The sequence below is a fragment of the Mustela nivalis genome (assembly GCF_964662115.1).
Source record: "Mustela nivalis genome assembly, chromosome: 12".
Classification (NCBI taxonomy): domain Eukaryota; kingdom Metazoa; phylum Chordata; class Mammalia; order Carnivora; family Mustelidae; genus Mustela; species Mustela nivalis.
Genome location: NC_139031.1, coordinates 17,810,199 through 17,826,104, shown reverse-complemented (window position 1 = coordinate 17,826,104; position 15,906 = coordinate 17,810,199). Strand labels below are relative to the sequence as shown.

At 41.7% G+C, this 15,906-nt stretch overlaps 1 protein-coding gene across 8 annotated transcripts in view; it reads left to right on the top strand.

Moving 5' to 3' along the window:
- LRGUK (leucine rich repeats and guanylate kinase domain containing) overlaps positions 1-15,906 on the top strand; it is a 112,816-nt gene that overhangs the window by 18,529 nt on the left and 78,381 nt on the right. For all 8 annotated transcript variants that reach the window (XR_014301428.1, XM_082693980.1, XM_082693978.1 and 5 more), the window contains 2 exons: positions 2,746-2,846; positions 6,411-6,492. Coding sequence is in view for 7 of the 8 variants with exons in the window: in XM_082693980.1 (XP_082550106.1) it covers positions 2,746-2,846; positions 6,411-6,492 (183 nt within the window). In the remaining variant the exon portion in view is untranslated. The remainder of the gene's footprint in view (positions 1-2,745; positions 2,847-6,410; positions 6,493-15,906) is intronic.

Sequence of the window (15,906 nt, the reverse complement as noted above, 5' to 3'; positions counted from 1 at the left end):
TTTCCACTGGCGGCTTTAGCCTGTCTTTTTCATGACGGTTGAATGTTGCTGATGTGGTTTTCTCTGGCCCCTTTCTGATTTCTTCCCCTCCTAGGAGAGCAGTAATTAAAATCCAGCCGTTAAAAAAAAAAAAAAATCCAGCTGTGCTCTTCAGTGGCTAAGAACCAGTCCAACATCATTTTTTCCTCTAATGCTACTGTTTGTGAGTTATTTTTTTCTAGTTTTAGAAATCTTTTTTTTTTTCCAATGGAAAATTACAAACATGTGCACAAGGGACTATTGTAATGAACTTTCAGGTTCAACATTTAACAGCCCGTGGCCTATCTGGTTTCACCTATACCTCCCTGACCACCTCCCCCAGGGTTATTTTTAAGATTTTAGAGCAAGCCCAAGCACAGGGAGGGGAGGGGCAGAGGGAGAAGCAGACTCCTCACTGAGCAGACCCAAGGGAGAACATGACCCAAGCCCCTAAGCCGAAGGCAGACTCTTAACTGAGTGAGTGAGGTAGGTGCTCCCGCTAGGGTTATTTTTAATCAAATCCCAGATATCCTGTCATCAGGAAATGTTTTTCAGTGTCACCGGCAGGAGCTACCCTGCCCGCCACCACTCCCAGGTTTGTTTCTATCCCTGGGTAAGGAATTGGGCGTGACTGGAAATGGCAGCAATGCCCAGTGGTGGCCTCATACCCCTCAGCTTGAGCTGGGACTCCCCAGTTGGGAAGGGAGCTTTTCTCAGATCAGTCTTTAATCTTTAAGGGCATCCAGTGTTTGAGAACCTATGTGTAAGGCACAATATATTTTCTTTTCTTTCTTTTTTTTTAAATTCATGTTCTGATGTAGACTAGATTTTCACTTGAATCTGAATCACCTGGGGGGGGGGGCAGGCGGGCGTTAAAACACAGCACTCTGGGCCCCGCCCTCAGTTTGATTCTGCAGCTCTGGGGTGGGACTCGAAAATTTGCATTTCTAATTAGTTCCTCTGGGAAGCCGACGTGCCGGACCCAGGACCACAGTTTGAGAACCACCCTTGTAGACGCGAGGAGCTCCTGCCATCTGGTGGACACGGAGGTCACTGCACCAAGTAGGGATTAACAGGCCGGTCAGAGTTAGAGGGCCAACAATCAGACTCTGCATTTTTTCCTCTGAGTGATTTGAAAGGATTGGTCATCTACAGAATTGGGAGGTACTCGCCATTTCCGTAGCTCCCTTTCAGTGGTAGCAGCTGCTTCTGCTTCAGGACAGCTCCATGGTCCAGCACTTACCTGCCCACAGAAAGATCAGCTCTAAGGAGGCATGGGGTCCGCTGGATGGTAATAGAGTTGACTGAGAGAAATGGAGCTGAGCTCAGGAAGGACAAATAGGCAAGACTTGTAAAGTCATGACAGTTTCACCTTAAGATTCCTTTTCCAGGCAGCCTTCCTTGATTCACTCATTAAGTCCCACCGTTTAAGCCTCAGTGTATTGTCCATCTTAGAAGAATTCCATAAAGACAGACTAAAGAAGGGTGTGATTTAGACTAGAGAAATGATGTAGAATTTGGCGGGATCTTGAGAAGGAAAGATGTTTGAGGGGGAGGTGGGCTGAGCGGTGTGCTCATGGTGCCTTCTCCGCCTACTCCAGGGAAGGCCCCCGCTGCTCCACTGGAGGACTTCCTGGGTATGAACATAATAGCTGTTTCTGTGACCTAGAGTGGAAAGAGAGGGAAAGCTGTTAGGATTACTGTTTTCTGGTGGGAGACTGGAGTTCCTGCTGGAGACAGGGCTGTAAATCCTCTTCCTGAGTCTTTGTCTAATTTATCCTGCTGCTTCAAAATGTGCCTCTGCTGTAGATGGGCAGAGAAGGGCAACACAGAACTTCACCATTTTTATGTTTTATATGTTACTGTCAATAGAGCAGAGCTGTCCTTTACTTAGTGTTCGAGGTTTAGAATATTTGCTTGGGATAAAGAGCAAAACTCGGACATACTTCTGAACCAATCCAGAGCCAAAGTAAAATAACAGCAATAATTTAAATCACTTCAAATAATTAATGAGATTTAGGGCTAAGTCCAACTAAAACAAAATTTAATTTATAACAAAGAAACTTCTCTCATTGTGGCATTTTCAGTCTTTGTGAAAAGACTTAATATAGTCACTTCGGGGCTAATTATCAAGGGGATTATCTATGGCTTTAGTTTCTCATCCTTTCCTCCAAGGCTGGTTGGTGGTTTTTTGTTTTGTTTCGTTTTTTAGATTTTATTTATTTATTTGACAGAGAGACACAGCTAGAGAGGGAACACAAGCAGGGGGAGTGGGAGAGGTTGAGAAGCAGGCTTCCCGCAGAGCAGGGAGCTTGATGCGGGGCTCGATCCCAGGACCCTGGGATCATGACCTGAGCCAAAGGCAGAGGCTTTAACCCACGGAGCCACCCAAGCACCCTGAGGCTGGTATTTTTTAAGAATTTGGCTGTTAGTAGCTCATGGGTGAGGGGGAAGCCTGGAGGGTGTACCAGTAGCTAGAAAAGTGTTGAGGAGGAAGGGAGGCTCTGGGGAAGAAGGTGAGGGTAGGAGCTCGTGGAGAGTTCTCCACACCGCCTGTGTTTCATGCATTCCTATTTTTATTCATTTCACTTGCTTGGAATAATTAAGAAGTGCTTGCCACTGGCAAAAGGAGAAAATGCTCTGATGTAACGTAAGCTATTTTTAATGACTTAGTCTAATTTTGATTTTATTGGCTTACCTTATTTCTGTATTTGTTTCTCCCCCCAGATCTGTCTTGTGTGAGTTGTATGCCTTACCTTCTAGAACTTAATGCTTCTCACAATAAGTTGACGACATTCTTCAATTTCAAGCCACCCAAAAATCTCAAGGTAGACTTGATCATCGCATTCATTCATTAAGTGGTCTGCAAAGTACACTAACACGCAAACCTGTGCTCAGATAGGGAATTCAGACAGCCCGAGATACGGGAGCAGATAGTGTAAGTGTCTGAAATGAAATAAGAAGGGATTTGGGTATCATTTATGAGAAAAGAAAGGAAGACAGTCGGTCTGCAGATAATCTTAGGTAGCTTTGCTAATAGGGTTCAGGCTGAAGAACTACCTTCTCTCTCTCACAGCTAAATACGTTACTCCCCCAACAGTGATTTCTTCTTCTGAAGAAATCTTGCTTCTCTGAAGTTGCTTTTGCATCTGACACAGAACCAAACTATGTGAACGGGAGTCGATGGAGCAACTGGCTCTGGGGCAGCTGCCCAGTGTCTCGTGCCTTTTTTTTTTTAAAGATTTTATTTATTTATTTGACAGAGATCACAAGTAGGCAGAGAGGCAGGCAGAGAGAGAGGAGGAAGCAGGCTCCCCACTGAGCAAAGAGCCTGATGTGGGGCTCGATCCCAGCACCCTGAGACCATGACCTGAACTTAAGGCAGAGGCTTTAACCCACTGAGCCACCCAGGTGCCTCCGTGTCTCATCCTTTAATGTGTGTACAGTCACCCGGGGTTCTTGCAGAAACCAGGGATTCTGACCCTGGAGGTTCTGAAGTCAGGCCTGAGACCATGGTTTCATTTCTTTTCTTTTTTAAAGATTTTATTTATTTATTTGACAGAGATCACAAGTAGGCAGAGAGGCAGGCAGAGAGTGAGGGGGAAGCAGGCTCCCCGCTGAGCAGAGAGTCTGACTCAATCCCAGGACCCTGGGATCATGACCTGAGCCGAAGGCAGCAGCTTAACCCACTGAGCCACCCAGGTGCCCCGAGACTGTGGTTTCTAACAGCCTTCCAAGGGATGCCACTGCTGGTGGTCCGTGGGCCACACTGAAGCAGACAGGTTAGAGATTCGTGGTTTTCAGACTCTTCCGCACATTTTAGTCACGTGGGGACTTTGAAACACACCCGGATCTTCCTGCCAGAGAGTCTGATTCAAGAGGCCCAAGATAAGGCCCAGGTGTGGAATTTTTTTAAAGGACCCCCAGGTGGCTCTAATGTGCTGACGGATCTGAGAACCGTGGCTGGGAGCTTGGGATTAGTGTTGGAGTAGACAAATGTATTTCATTAAATATTTTTAGGATTGGACATCAGTTATTGCCTTTTATTATCTATTTTGCTTTATTTACAAACCAAATGAACTCGGATCCCAAGTAGTAGGGTTTGCACAAATAGGAAAATTGGTTTGAAATCAAAATCTGACATCACCCATGCTGCTAGTGAGACGCTCTTTTAATTTTTCTTATGTTTACCCCGTTTTTTTTTTTTTCTCAGTACTGGGTTACAATTTTTTCTCCTTTGAAATTATACTTATTGCCAAGCTGACATTCCTTTGTCCAAATAAGCCATACGAGGTGCCTATTTGTCCTCGGTGTGGGGCCCCCTGATCTCCAGGTGATCGGGAATCGGACTTGAAGAGCTGTTTCCTTTCTCCCTGAGTTGCTGTCCCGTTCTGCTTTGTCCTAAGCCCCAGGGTAACGAGTCAAGGCAACCACGTGAGCCATTCCCTTGGGAAAAACTTCCTTGGAATTCCTTCCATTCACCCTCCCCGCCCTCTCCCCCAAGAAGGCTTCACCAATGAACAAAAACAATGCAGAAACCCGACTTTAAGGTTCTGAGCTCCCAGAGAGTTCAGAGCAAATCTGTCACAGTCCCTGTAGAGAAGTGCCTGCCAAGAGCCAGACCGCCCCGGGGTGACGCGCTCCAAGCCCTTGTGAACTCTGCGTCAGCCTGGGGGCCATGACCCAGGCCTGCTGGTGTTTTCAGGGCTTTATCCTTAGTCCTCCCTGTACAGCTGTGAAGCAGCTGGCACGGTCCCATTTCACAGATGAGGACTCCAGAGCAGAGAAAGGGCAAATCACATATGCCATCTTCGCTGGGAGGTAGTAGGGTTGGGATGGAACCCAAAGTCTGCCACCCAAAGCCCGCGTCTACCCAGGAAACCTGGCCTGTGTACCCCGTCCACCCTCTCAGAAAGCTCTGCATCCTGTTCACTTATTATCTGTGAGCCTTGGGCCACCAGCCAGAGAAGGCTCACGTTTCCTGAACACAGGGGCCTGTTCTTCCACACGCTCTGTATTTCCCAGAATGCGTTGCTCTTAGTAGGTCCAGCAGGTTCATTTGGTGGCTGGGACTCCCTGCAAGCCTCCGGGTCCGGTGGAACTCCTAGGGGGAGTCAGAGCACCAACACAGGTGCCAGAGGGCACAGTATGGGCATGTGGCCCAGAGAGGGCTAGAGTTCGAGAGGAACAGACACGACTGTGGCACAAGAACAGAAGGTATTAATGGAAAAAGTGTCAATTATAAGTAAGCCTAGATCACTGTGTTGACTCCCGGTCCGTCACAATTACATAGAAGACCAAAATGAATATGAAACTTCATTCGGTCGCATCAGACTGAATGCTTTAGGTCAGCCATGCTCTGTGTTTGACATAGTTGCAGTTTATATTGGCGTCAGTTTTTGTGTTCCAATTGTTTGGGGTTTTTTGAACTAATAATATTTTGTTTGCACATTACTGTTTCTTCACATGGTTCACACACTTGTGTTTTACTGACAGTGTGGTCCTGTTGCTAACTTGGAATCAACTTAATCTGTTTTCTTCTCTTGGCACTTGAGTTTTTAACATGCTTTTTAATATTTAAAGTTTGTAGTACTTAATACATTGATAAAGTATTCTTTGTACAGGGAGACCCTGTTTTAAAGGGCACTAGTGCTCATTAGAACATTGTTTGAGAGTTTTCCAGAGAATTATTACATGTGCCCAGCAAGTTATCAATGTAGCATTTTAAAAAAGTTTTTTTTTTTTTTTTAAATCCTTTTTGTTCATCTTTTGCTCATGGGTGAATATTAAAAGTTACTTAGTGTTTTTCTTTAGTCTCCTATTTTGGAGAAAGAACAACTCAAATGTGGCTGAAAAGGCTTTCCTAAAATAGTCCATTTTGAGAAAGGGTGTTAAGTGGATGAGATGTAGCCTGAGGGATGAATAAGAAAGATTCTTCTGGCCCTTGAGAAGTGACTCGGGAGAATATATTGAGAGAGGAGAAAAGGCAGAGGAAAGATGAGCACGTGAACTAGGTGAATACCACTTGCGGGGCGGCAGAGAAAATGAAGGCAATGGTGGACAAGCGGAATTGAGGTGAATTCTGTGGGAAGATGAAGCGAGCCTGAAGTGATTGCCAGAAATGGAGAGAGGAACAGCAAGAATGGAAAGTGTTTGGGGGTGGGGGTGTCCCACTGGGCCCAGGGTTGGGGGACTCCTTCCCCCGTTCCCCAGACTGAACAGACAAGGATCCAGACAGAACGTGATTAGATATGGGTGGCTGTCTTAGCCTTGGCATATTTTCAGTAATGGATTCTAACCCCCCGGCCAGAAAGATCTTCTTATGTGAGAAATTATAGTGGTGAAGCGGACGAGAAATAAACTTTGACCTATTGTTCTCTTTTTCTCATCAGAAGGTGGATTTTTCCTACAATCAAATTTCTGAAATGCGTGATTTGTCAGAATACCAGACTCTCACTAAACTAATTTTGGACAGTATCCTTTGAATGAATAAAGGGGAAATTTGGGTAATAGGCCTGTTAATAACTGTGTTCTTGGATGACTTGGAGTGGTACCAGATAAGCAATTTACTGGAGATGTGTGACTCATTTGAATGATTAAGAATTGATATTCACAAAATGAAGAAACATGTTTTATTTACCAAGGAGCAAGATTGTAAGTCAGAGCTTGCCAAGAGCATCCTCTACCTGAAAAAGCTATATAAGACAGTCCTTTTCTGATAAACCTGGGCTTATTTTTAATTGACTCTTGAAATTTACCTGTGTCCTGTTTTATATAATAAGGTCCATATCTGGAAATTCAGATATGACCAAAAGGAAAATAAGTGATTCTTTTTTTAATTTCCCAAAGAATTCATAGTAATTGCCCTTTAAATAGCAAGCTTCTCTGCCGTATTTATTTATTTTATTTATTTCCTCTGGCATATTTAAAATATACTTTTGTTTAAAAAAAAAAAAACAACCTCTTTTGATGAGCAGCCAACTTCAGGAACATATACACTGCATGAGTCAGGTTCCCATGGAGAACCATCTACCTTGAAGTATGCACACACCAGCTTCAAGATCCTAAAGGGTTAATTGAGAATCTGTGAGTTTAATGAGCTGGAGTCTCTTTACACCGGAGGCTGATGTGTTCTGGGTGCTAAGGGAGCAGTGTCTTCTCTTTCTCAGTATCTCTCTGCCCACCTGAGGATTTTTCAGGGTAGAGTGGAGAATGAATTGATTGCCCTTGGGTGCCTCATTCCAGGGACAGGGCAGCAGTTAGAACACTACACTTGTAATGAGACAGATGTGGGGAGAACAGAAGGGATATCGTCTTGAGTGTGTATTTTATTGGGGAAAAGCCTTTTTCATATATGATGGGAAACTTCGAACATAGCGCCATGTTCTTTAGAACTGGTATGTGGAATGTGCCATTATTGGGCATTTAACTGGTGCTCTTGAAGTGAGCAAGTTCTCCTAAATGTATCCTAATGAGAAAATGATCAAAATGAAATGCTCTGATGGCAAACTAAAAGTAGTACACGTTGGCAGCACCTGTCTGTAGAACTTCTCACTTGATGCTTGACATCGTACATATTGAATTTGCAAGGAGGTAGAGGCTGACCACCCAGAAGCCACATGACTCAGAAGTCCACTCAGACCACCTAGAAGAGCACTGCTCAGGGAAGATTAATGATATCAGCAACACCATTGCCTGGAATTTCTTAGAAATGCAGGCTCTGGGACTCTACCCCAGATCCCTGACACGAGAACCTGCATTTTTAACAAGACCCCTGGTGATGGGAAATACACAGTAAAGCTTGAGAAGCACTGGTCTAGAAGTCAGCCATGCCGGAGACTTCTACCAGCCAGAAAAGAGGAGGGAGCATCCAGAGTTCCAGCTTAGGGCACCCTGAATGAGGGTGGTCACGTGGCAATCTGGGCTCTGCCTCCCAGAAAAATACCCTTCTGGTATAACATGGAACTGTCAGAGAAAACAACTCCACAGGATTTTGGACTCCAAACAGAGGGTGTGGTTTAAAACACGGAAGACTTAAGTTCTACATAAATTTATTTTTCTGTGTGAAAAACTGTTACGACTTGTAAATGTCAAACACCATGAAGAAAACTAGGATTTTGGGTTTTTTTTTTAACCTGACTTTAGATGTAGCAATTCAGTCTTCTCTCCAAAGTATAAAAAGCTGTCCTCATTACAGCAGAACCAATTGAAATTCAGAACATGGACACATCATTAAAATGTAACATGGCAGCATTCCTCACCTGTGGTCTTTAAAATGCAAACACAAGGAGCCAAAACAAGCTACCCTTCATAAACTCTTAATGAAACAAATTCTTAGCTTACTGTTTTGAATAGATAGTAGGCTCATTTTTAAATAGTACTGAATATGCCTCTTGTTCTGTTTTAGAGTGTCATACATACTGTATATAATTACGTTATTAGATTAGATTTTTGAAAAGACTGAAAAGCTTTGCATAAGAATTTTTAAACAATATTTTTTTGCCAGTACATTTGAAAACCTAAATGAAATGGATAAATTCTTAGAAAAATATGCTGATTTGGAAATAGAAACCCTGAGTAGTCCTGTATTTATAAATATAATTCATATAAAGTAAATTAAATTAAAATACTCATAAAAAAAACCTCCCACCAGATCCAAATTTTTTTAATTGAGGTTCTTTTTTTTTTTTTTTTTTTAGTAGGCAGAGAGGCAGACAGAGAGAGAGAGAGAGGAGGAAGCAGGCTCGCCACTGAGCAGAAGGCCTGTCAAGGGGCTCGATCCCAGGACTCTGGGATCATGACCCAAGCCAAAGGCAGAGGCTTTAACCCACTAAGCCACCCAGGTCCCCCCAGATCCAAACTTTTAAGAACAGATCTTATAATAATGAACAAAATCTTTCAAAGATTGAGAATAGAAGGCATATTCCCAATCTATGCTAATGAGATTACTTTGATATCCAAAAGCAGATGAGGAATGATAAGAGAAAGGAAAATGACAGACTCCTTTCACCCATGATCTAGATGTAAAAATCCTAACCATGTATTGGCAAACTGAATCTGACAGTGTTTGAAAAAGTTAATACAATGACCAAGTTTGGTTTATCTCATGAATATTAGGATAGCTTAATATTAGAAGGTCAGTAAATGTCATTAACTATATTAACCAATTAAGAGAAATAAACCATATGATCAATAGGTTTAGGAATTCCATAGATAGAATTTTCTAAAATCTTATTTACAATAAAAACTATTAGTAAACTAGTTATAGGGAATTTCCTCAACTTGAAAAGGTCTATAAAAATATTTGAAGCAACTTTGTCCTAACTGGGGACATGTTCTAAATGTTTTTTAAATTGGGAACAAGACAAAGATCTCTACCATTGCCCCTTCTATCCATCACTGTTTTGGTGGTTTTAGCCAGGACTGTAAAAACCAGAGGAAAAAAACGTGGAAGTATAAAAATTGAAATGAGAAGATAAAAAGACTTTTTTGTTGTTGTTGCAAGTGATAGGATTGTCCATAGGGAATATAAAAAATAACTTGCAATGAACTACTAGAAATGATAGTTTTGAGAGCTCAACAAAGTAGTTGGATATGACTTCAATAAAAGGAAATCAATTGCATTTTTCTACATCACAAACAAGCAATTAGAAAGCACAACTTAAAACAGAGACCCCATTTACAAGAGTAATAAAAATGAATCTTATTAACAATGAATAAGACCTGTGGGAGGAATCTAATAAAACTTTATCGAAGAGCAGTAAAGACCTAAAAGAGAAATATATTCCATGTTCCCAGATAGGAAGATGGGAGAAGATGTATAAAAAGTGTTTTACAGAAAATGAGTCCGATAAGTCTAGTAACATGACTAGATGTCAGCCTCATTTGTATTCAGAGAAATGCAGCCCAAGACCACATGAGATATACTATGTTACATCCATTCAAGTGACAACATCTAAGAAATCTAAAAATACCAAGAGTTGGAGAACATGTAGGTCAAGAGGAGCTCTCTCTCTCTCTTTTTTTTTTTTTTTTCCTTCCTTTGGGTATGAAATTAGTTCAACCACTTTGGAGAGCAATTTTATGCTCTTTTATAAAGATGAACATCAAAATTCCCTGTGGCCCAGCACTTTCATTCCTACATATGGGAAGTTTAGCAGCATGTAGGCTTGTATAAGAATGCTCATAGCAACACTGCTTGTCAAAGCAAAAAGTTCAAGTAGCCCATACGCTCATTGATAAGAGAAAGCACAACTTTCGTTATACTCATAATAACCTATTCTACGGTAGGGAAAATGAATGAAATTTATCTCCATGGAGCAGTAGGGCTGCATCTTAATAAAACTAAATATAATTTTAGTATCAAACCAAAGGGGAAGAGGAAGTAGACAATTCAGCATGGTGGCCATCTCTGAGAGAGAGGCGTTGGATGCAACAGGAGGGGTGTGTGAGGTAGACGTGAGCTACTGTTCGTGTTCTTCTTGGGCTGAAGGTGGGGTCCACTTCCAGAGTGTTCACTAGATTTTTAAAAATAAATATACACAGGCTGTGTATGGGCAAATGCTGTACCTGTGTCTATTAAAAATGTTTTAAATCTGAAAATTATTAATGTCTTTGAAAATAGTTATTTACCAAGCTTCAAACTTGAGCTGTAGCAGAATCCCCTGGAGGGTTTGTTAAAAAGCTTGCTGGCCTCCATCCTCAGAACTTCTGGTGGGGTAGGTCTGGGGTGGTACCTGAGAATTTGCATTTTTACAAGCTCCCAGGTGGTGCCAATATTGCCGGTCTGAGGCGTGCACCTGAAGATCCCCAGCTTTAAGCTAGCCAGTCCTCTGTCGTATCTCGAAGAGCACGCTTTCCTAATCTGATGCCATTCCGCGTGTCCTTTTTAGGGGTTTGGTGGTTATCATTTTTGTGCTTTTTATGTTCAAGCTTTCCTTAGTGGATGAATACATCTTTTCTATTTGAGGGGACCATGTGCACTTTTGTTTAAAATATAATTCAACAAAATTGTAATGAGCAGCATTAAAAAGCACTTCTTTAAAATAAATACAAGTCCGTTAATCGACCTAGTTAATGCTGACATTGTGATTGTAGATTAAATTAGTGCCTCAAAGTGGACTGGTTTAAGAAATCAAGTTTTTGGTTTATCTTATCCTATTTTGTCATTCCATTTGTGGCTAACTGATGATTAATTGATAATCATCCTAAATCACAAGCTGATAGACTTTGTCAAGGATAAGTCAAGAAAGAATATTCTTAAGAAAGAATGCTGTGTATTCTTTACCAGTAAGTATCGACAGATTGATTATTCCTTAGAATTTGTTAGATGATTATAGAGCCATGGAGCTTTTAAAAAGTGATTCACATAATTTTAAAATCCAGACTGGACTTTAGAGATGTTCTACTACTAACTGTTCTTTTATGAAAGAGGAGCCTAAGACCCAGGGAGGCTCATTTACTGTCCAGGATCTTTGGTCAGTGGTTGCACTGAGATTTGTCCTCTAAATTCCAGTTTTCCCCATGCTGCAATTCATTGAGTCATAACTACTTTTATCACCTAGCTATTTAAAGTGTATGTGTGTTTCATTTTTTAGAGATTCACTCCTATAGTGAAGAACATTTTTCACTGGTAAGGTGATATAGATCTTTCAGGATTGGTTTTGATTAAAGCTATCATTGCGGTTCTCCCTACTAAGAGAATTGTGATGGATTTCCTACTTATTTCTCAGTAACTGTTTTCTCTATACCCGAACCATATTTTATGATTGTAGACAAACGAATAAGAGCGAATACGGAACTAGTGAATAATTCATGTCAAGCTCAGCAATCTGCTGGCAGCCTCACCCAAGATGCAAAACTACATTGTGGGGCTCTTCCCTCGCTGTCAAGTTACACTTATGTGCCTTTGGGTTCCGTCCCTGTTTCTGAGGACCTAAAGTTCCACCGTAAAAGATTTATTCACTGAAATGTAAAACTTTAGAGCTGGAATGCGGTATGATGATTTTGAGTTCTTTGAGTCTCCTTCTTCTGATAGCTAGTGGCCTTTGAAAATTAAAATGTACTTAAGAGGGTTAACCCAGTAAGCTAATTCGTTGTAATGGCTTGGTGATTTACCAGATTATATTTCTTCTCGTTGGAAAGTCCCAAGACCTATATGAAAGAATGCAAAAGAATAACGTTCAGAGGAAGGACAGGTAACATTTCATGCAGGTTCTTAAAATAAGAAGATGAGGGATGAGGGAGATAAAGGTATTCCCGAAAGCGAGCTGTGAGCTCAGAACTCTGTACGGACCACTCCTGCATACTGACCTTTATCATTACTCGTGGTCACAGATGATGTGACCTTGAGAGTGTGGAGTTGGGGGTTGGGGTGGGGTGTCGGGCCATTGTAAAGAGTACTCTTCAGTCAAGAATGTGATTAATTTATAGAGACTGAAATTCCTTGAAGTTTAAAGGGGAGTAAAGATTTGGGAAATAGACAATTTTTCTGAAATGCACTTATTTCTCAGCAGAACTGTGTAGTCAGTTCCTCAAGCCTTTGCAACTCCAGAAACTTGGCAACTTTGCCCCCCAAATGCAGTGAGGCACCTGTATTCCTCTTCCCTTGGCCCTTGCGAGGCGAATTTCATAAAACCTGACTTGCTGTACTAGTCAAAGCTGGAGAGTGAAGCAGATGTACCAAGAGAACTGGGGTTAGCCTCGGATGTCTCGGAAAATTATTGCATGCACAATAAACAAGCTTGCCTTGTCAATTCCCACTAGCTCTTGACAGTTTCAGGATTCCCAAGTCCTTGTTTCCTGATCCTTGCCCCCTTCCCATGGGAAAGCTTCCTGACTCAGTGCCCTCAGGCATTTGTTTTACTCTTCCCCATTGAGCATCTTAGTATCAGTTGGAGCAGAACTACCGGGACACTAGTGCGCCTGACATAGGACTTAAGGACTGTTTCTTCCTGTGCTACCTGGAGGCAGACGGCCATTTGAAGTTTTTCTTGCCTAATTTTTCTTGCCAAAGATTGCCACTCTAAGGACATTTTATTTCATCTATAGCTGTGGGAGAGTTTAATCTCTGTTTCTCACATTTCACAGCCTTTGTTAACATCTGTATCAGCAAAGATCTGGTCTTCCTTCTGGTTTGAGAATGATTATTTAAACAGCCCAGAGGAAACAGAAGCAGAAAGAGTGTGGTGTTGGTGAGCATGAATGCTTTGTAGACCTCTCCTGGCAGGAGAGCTTCATGAAAGTACATTTGAAAATGCATATTTGATGACAAGTGAAACTATGCTTCCAAGGATCAAATCTGGAACCAATGGAGAAAAATTAGGAGTGTCTGGTTCATTTGGTAGTACTTTATCCTCACTGCTTCTGGTTTCTGAACTTATCTCTTTTTCTTGCCTAAATCTTTTCGGAATAGATGCTGGCTTTCAATCTTTCATTTTGTGCTATTGGCAAACAGGTAGAGGATGTGATTCCTTGGCTTCAGGCACTTTTAATGGGGGTAATGATAACTGCCTTATAATTGTGAGGAACTTTATAGCTTGTGAGCTTCATTCCAATTATTTTTTTTCCATGATCAAACTTTCAGTTTTCATAGCAACCCATTGTTTGCTATTCCCACTCTACCAGTGAAAAATCTGAGCTGAGAGAAGTTGAGTCACATAATTAGTAACTAGTGGAGTTAGGGGATCTACAGAGAATTATGAGGCAAAATACCTGTTTTTGTGATACTTAATCATCTTTTCTTCCCCTTTAAAAAATTCTTTGATTCTGGGGCACCTGGGTGGCTCAGTGGATTAAGTCGCTGCCTTCGGCTCAGGTCATGGTTTCAGGGTCCTGGGATCGAGCCCCGCATCAGGCTCTCTGCTCAGCAGGGAGCCTGCTTCCCCCTCTGTCTCTGCCTGCCTCTCTGCCTACTTGTGATCTCTCTCTCTGTCAAATAAAATAAATAAAATCTTTAAAAAAAAATCTTTGATTCTATGATTAATGGAAGGAGATAGGTAGGAGGTTGGAAGTTGACCAGAAAAGGCTTCGAGGAAGAAATGGTCTGTCCAGAGTGGGTATCAAGAATTGAAGTTGATGTGACAAATTTACAATTACAGCAGACCCTGCCAGGCTGCTTTCAAGTTGGCTCCGACATAATGAACCCTCAGTCATAGGAAACAATGTGTTCCTCAGAACCCTTTAAAATGCTTGCTAAACTGATAGGTGAGGAGTGGCGCCTTGAGTTGCATTCTCCCGATTAAGGGTGAAGCAGAGTTACTTCATACGTTTCTTAGCCCCTTGGGTTTGCTCTTGAGAATTTCCTCCCTGTACTCTTTCTCATTTTCTGTTGGGTGGTTCTATCTTTACTCTTTCTTTGGATTGAGTTATTGTCATTCTTTATGTATTCTAGATAATAATCCTTCATCTTCTATTTCTGTTGCAGATATGTTCTCCCAGCCTGTCCTTTGTGAGTACTTAAGTAATTAAGAGCAACAGAAATAAGAATATGAGATTATCTTTCAAAATGAGATCATAAAGAAGTTGGTTTAATGTATATGTTAAAGAAAGAAAAGAAATGGAATTTGAAATTAAGTCCTGAGGAATGGGCAGGGTTTAGGAAGGGTAGGAAAGCAGTATGATAAAAAAGACACTGCTAGGTAAGAAAGTCCTTGGTATATTCCAGAACTGCTAAGACTGACCTGGCAGAATTAAGGAATTCTCACTGGGTTGTAATGGAGATGAAACTGGAGAAATAGGCTTTGTGTAAAATCAGGGGCTTCTGATGCCAGAGTGAGGAATTTGGAATTTGTCCTGTGAGAGTTTTTTGATTGAAACATGATATTTAATCAATAGTTTGAAAAAATTAACCTGACTACAGTGTGTCAGGTGACTTGAGGCAAGAAGAAATGGACCTTAGATGCACCCATAGGTGCTAAAGCTGAATTAAGTTGGCAGTGGAGTGATCTGAGAGGAAGGGAATAATTAAAGAGATGTTTTAAAGCAAAAAAAAATGCCGACTCTTGCTGATTGATTGGGTGCCCTGCGGATTACAAATGGCTGAGAGAACCGTGATATCTTCAGTTACTTGGGAAGGAAAATGAGTTGTGGTGCGCAAATGATACTAAATCCTGAAAATTTGCTGAAGACATTGAGACCGGAGAGAGGGGGATAGAATTGGTGACTTTGGGACTGCAATCTTAGGTGATTTTAAGGATAGAACACAGAAGCAATTTAAATTTTAAAACGACTAGAAACTTAACATGAGGAAATGAAGATGGAATTTAGGCCTCATTTATTTTAAAGATTTTTAAATTTTATTTATTTATTTGACAGAGATCACAAGTGGGCAGAGAGGCAGGCAGAGAGAGAGGAAGGGAAGCAGGCTCCCTGCTGAGCAGAGAGCCCCATGCGGGGCTCGAGTCCAGGACCCTGAGATCATGACCTGAGCTGAAGTCAGAGGCTTTAACCCACTGAGCCACCCAGGTGCCCCAGGACTCATTTATTTGAAAGTGAGAAGAGAAACCAACAGAGACAGAAAAGGCTGCTCCTCTCTGTGTCCAGGTATTGGTTCTTTGCCACCTGTGTGCCACTGGGGACATCTCCCAGGCTGTTCCCCTGGTTCTGAGGATGACGAAGCCGAAGTCCCTACTGAGGGAGAGCACAGGAGTTTCTTGTGGAAACCATTAAGGAACTGAGGAAAATCACTGGCAAGGAGGCAGCTTCTGAAGCACCCTGAGATGTTTCTCCTCACTGACGGAATGAGTCACTTAAGAATGCAGAATGCCACTGAGCATACTCAAAAGCTGGGTCTTTAAAATAATTTAAGCAGTGCCAGTATTAACTTCCTTTTTTTAGTATTAACTTCTATAATGAAAACAATATATTTCAACATTTAGTGTTCATCCT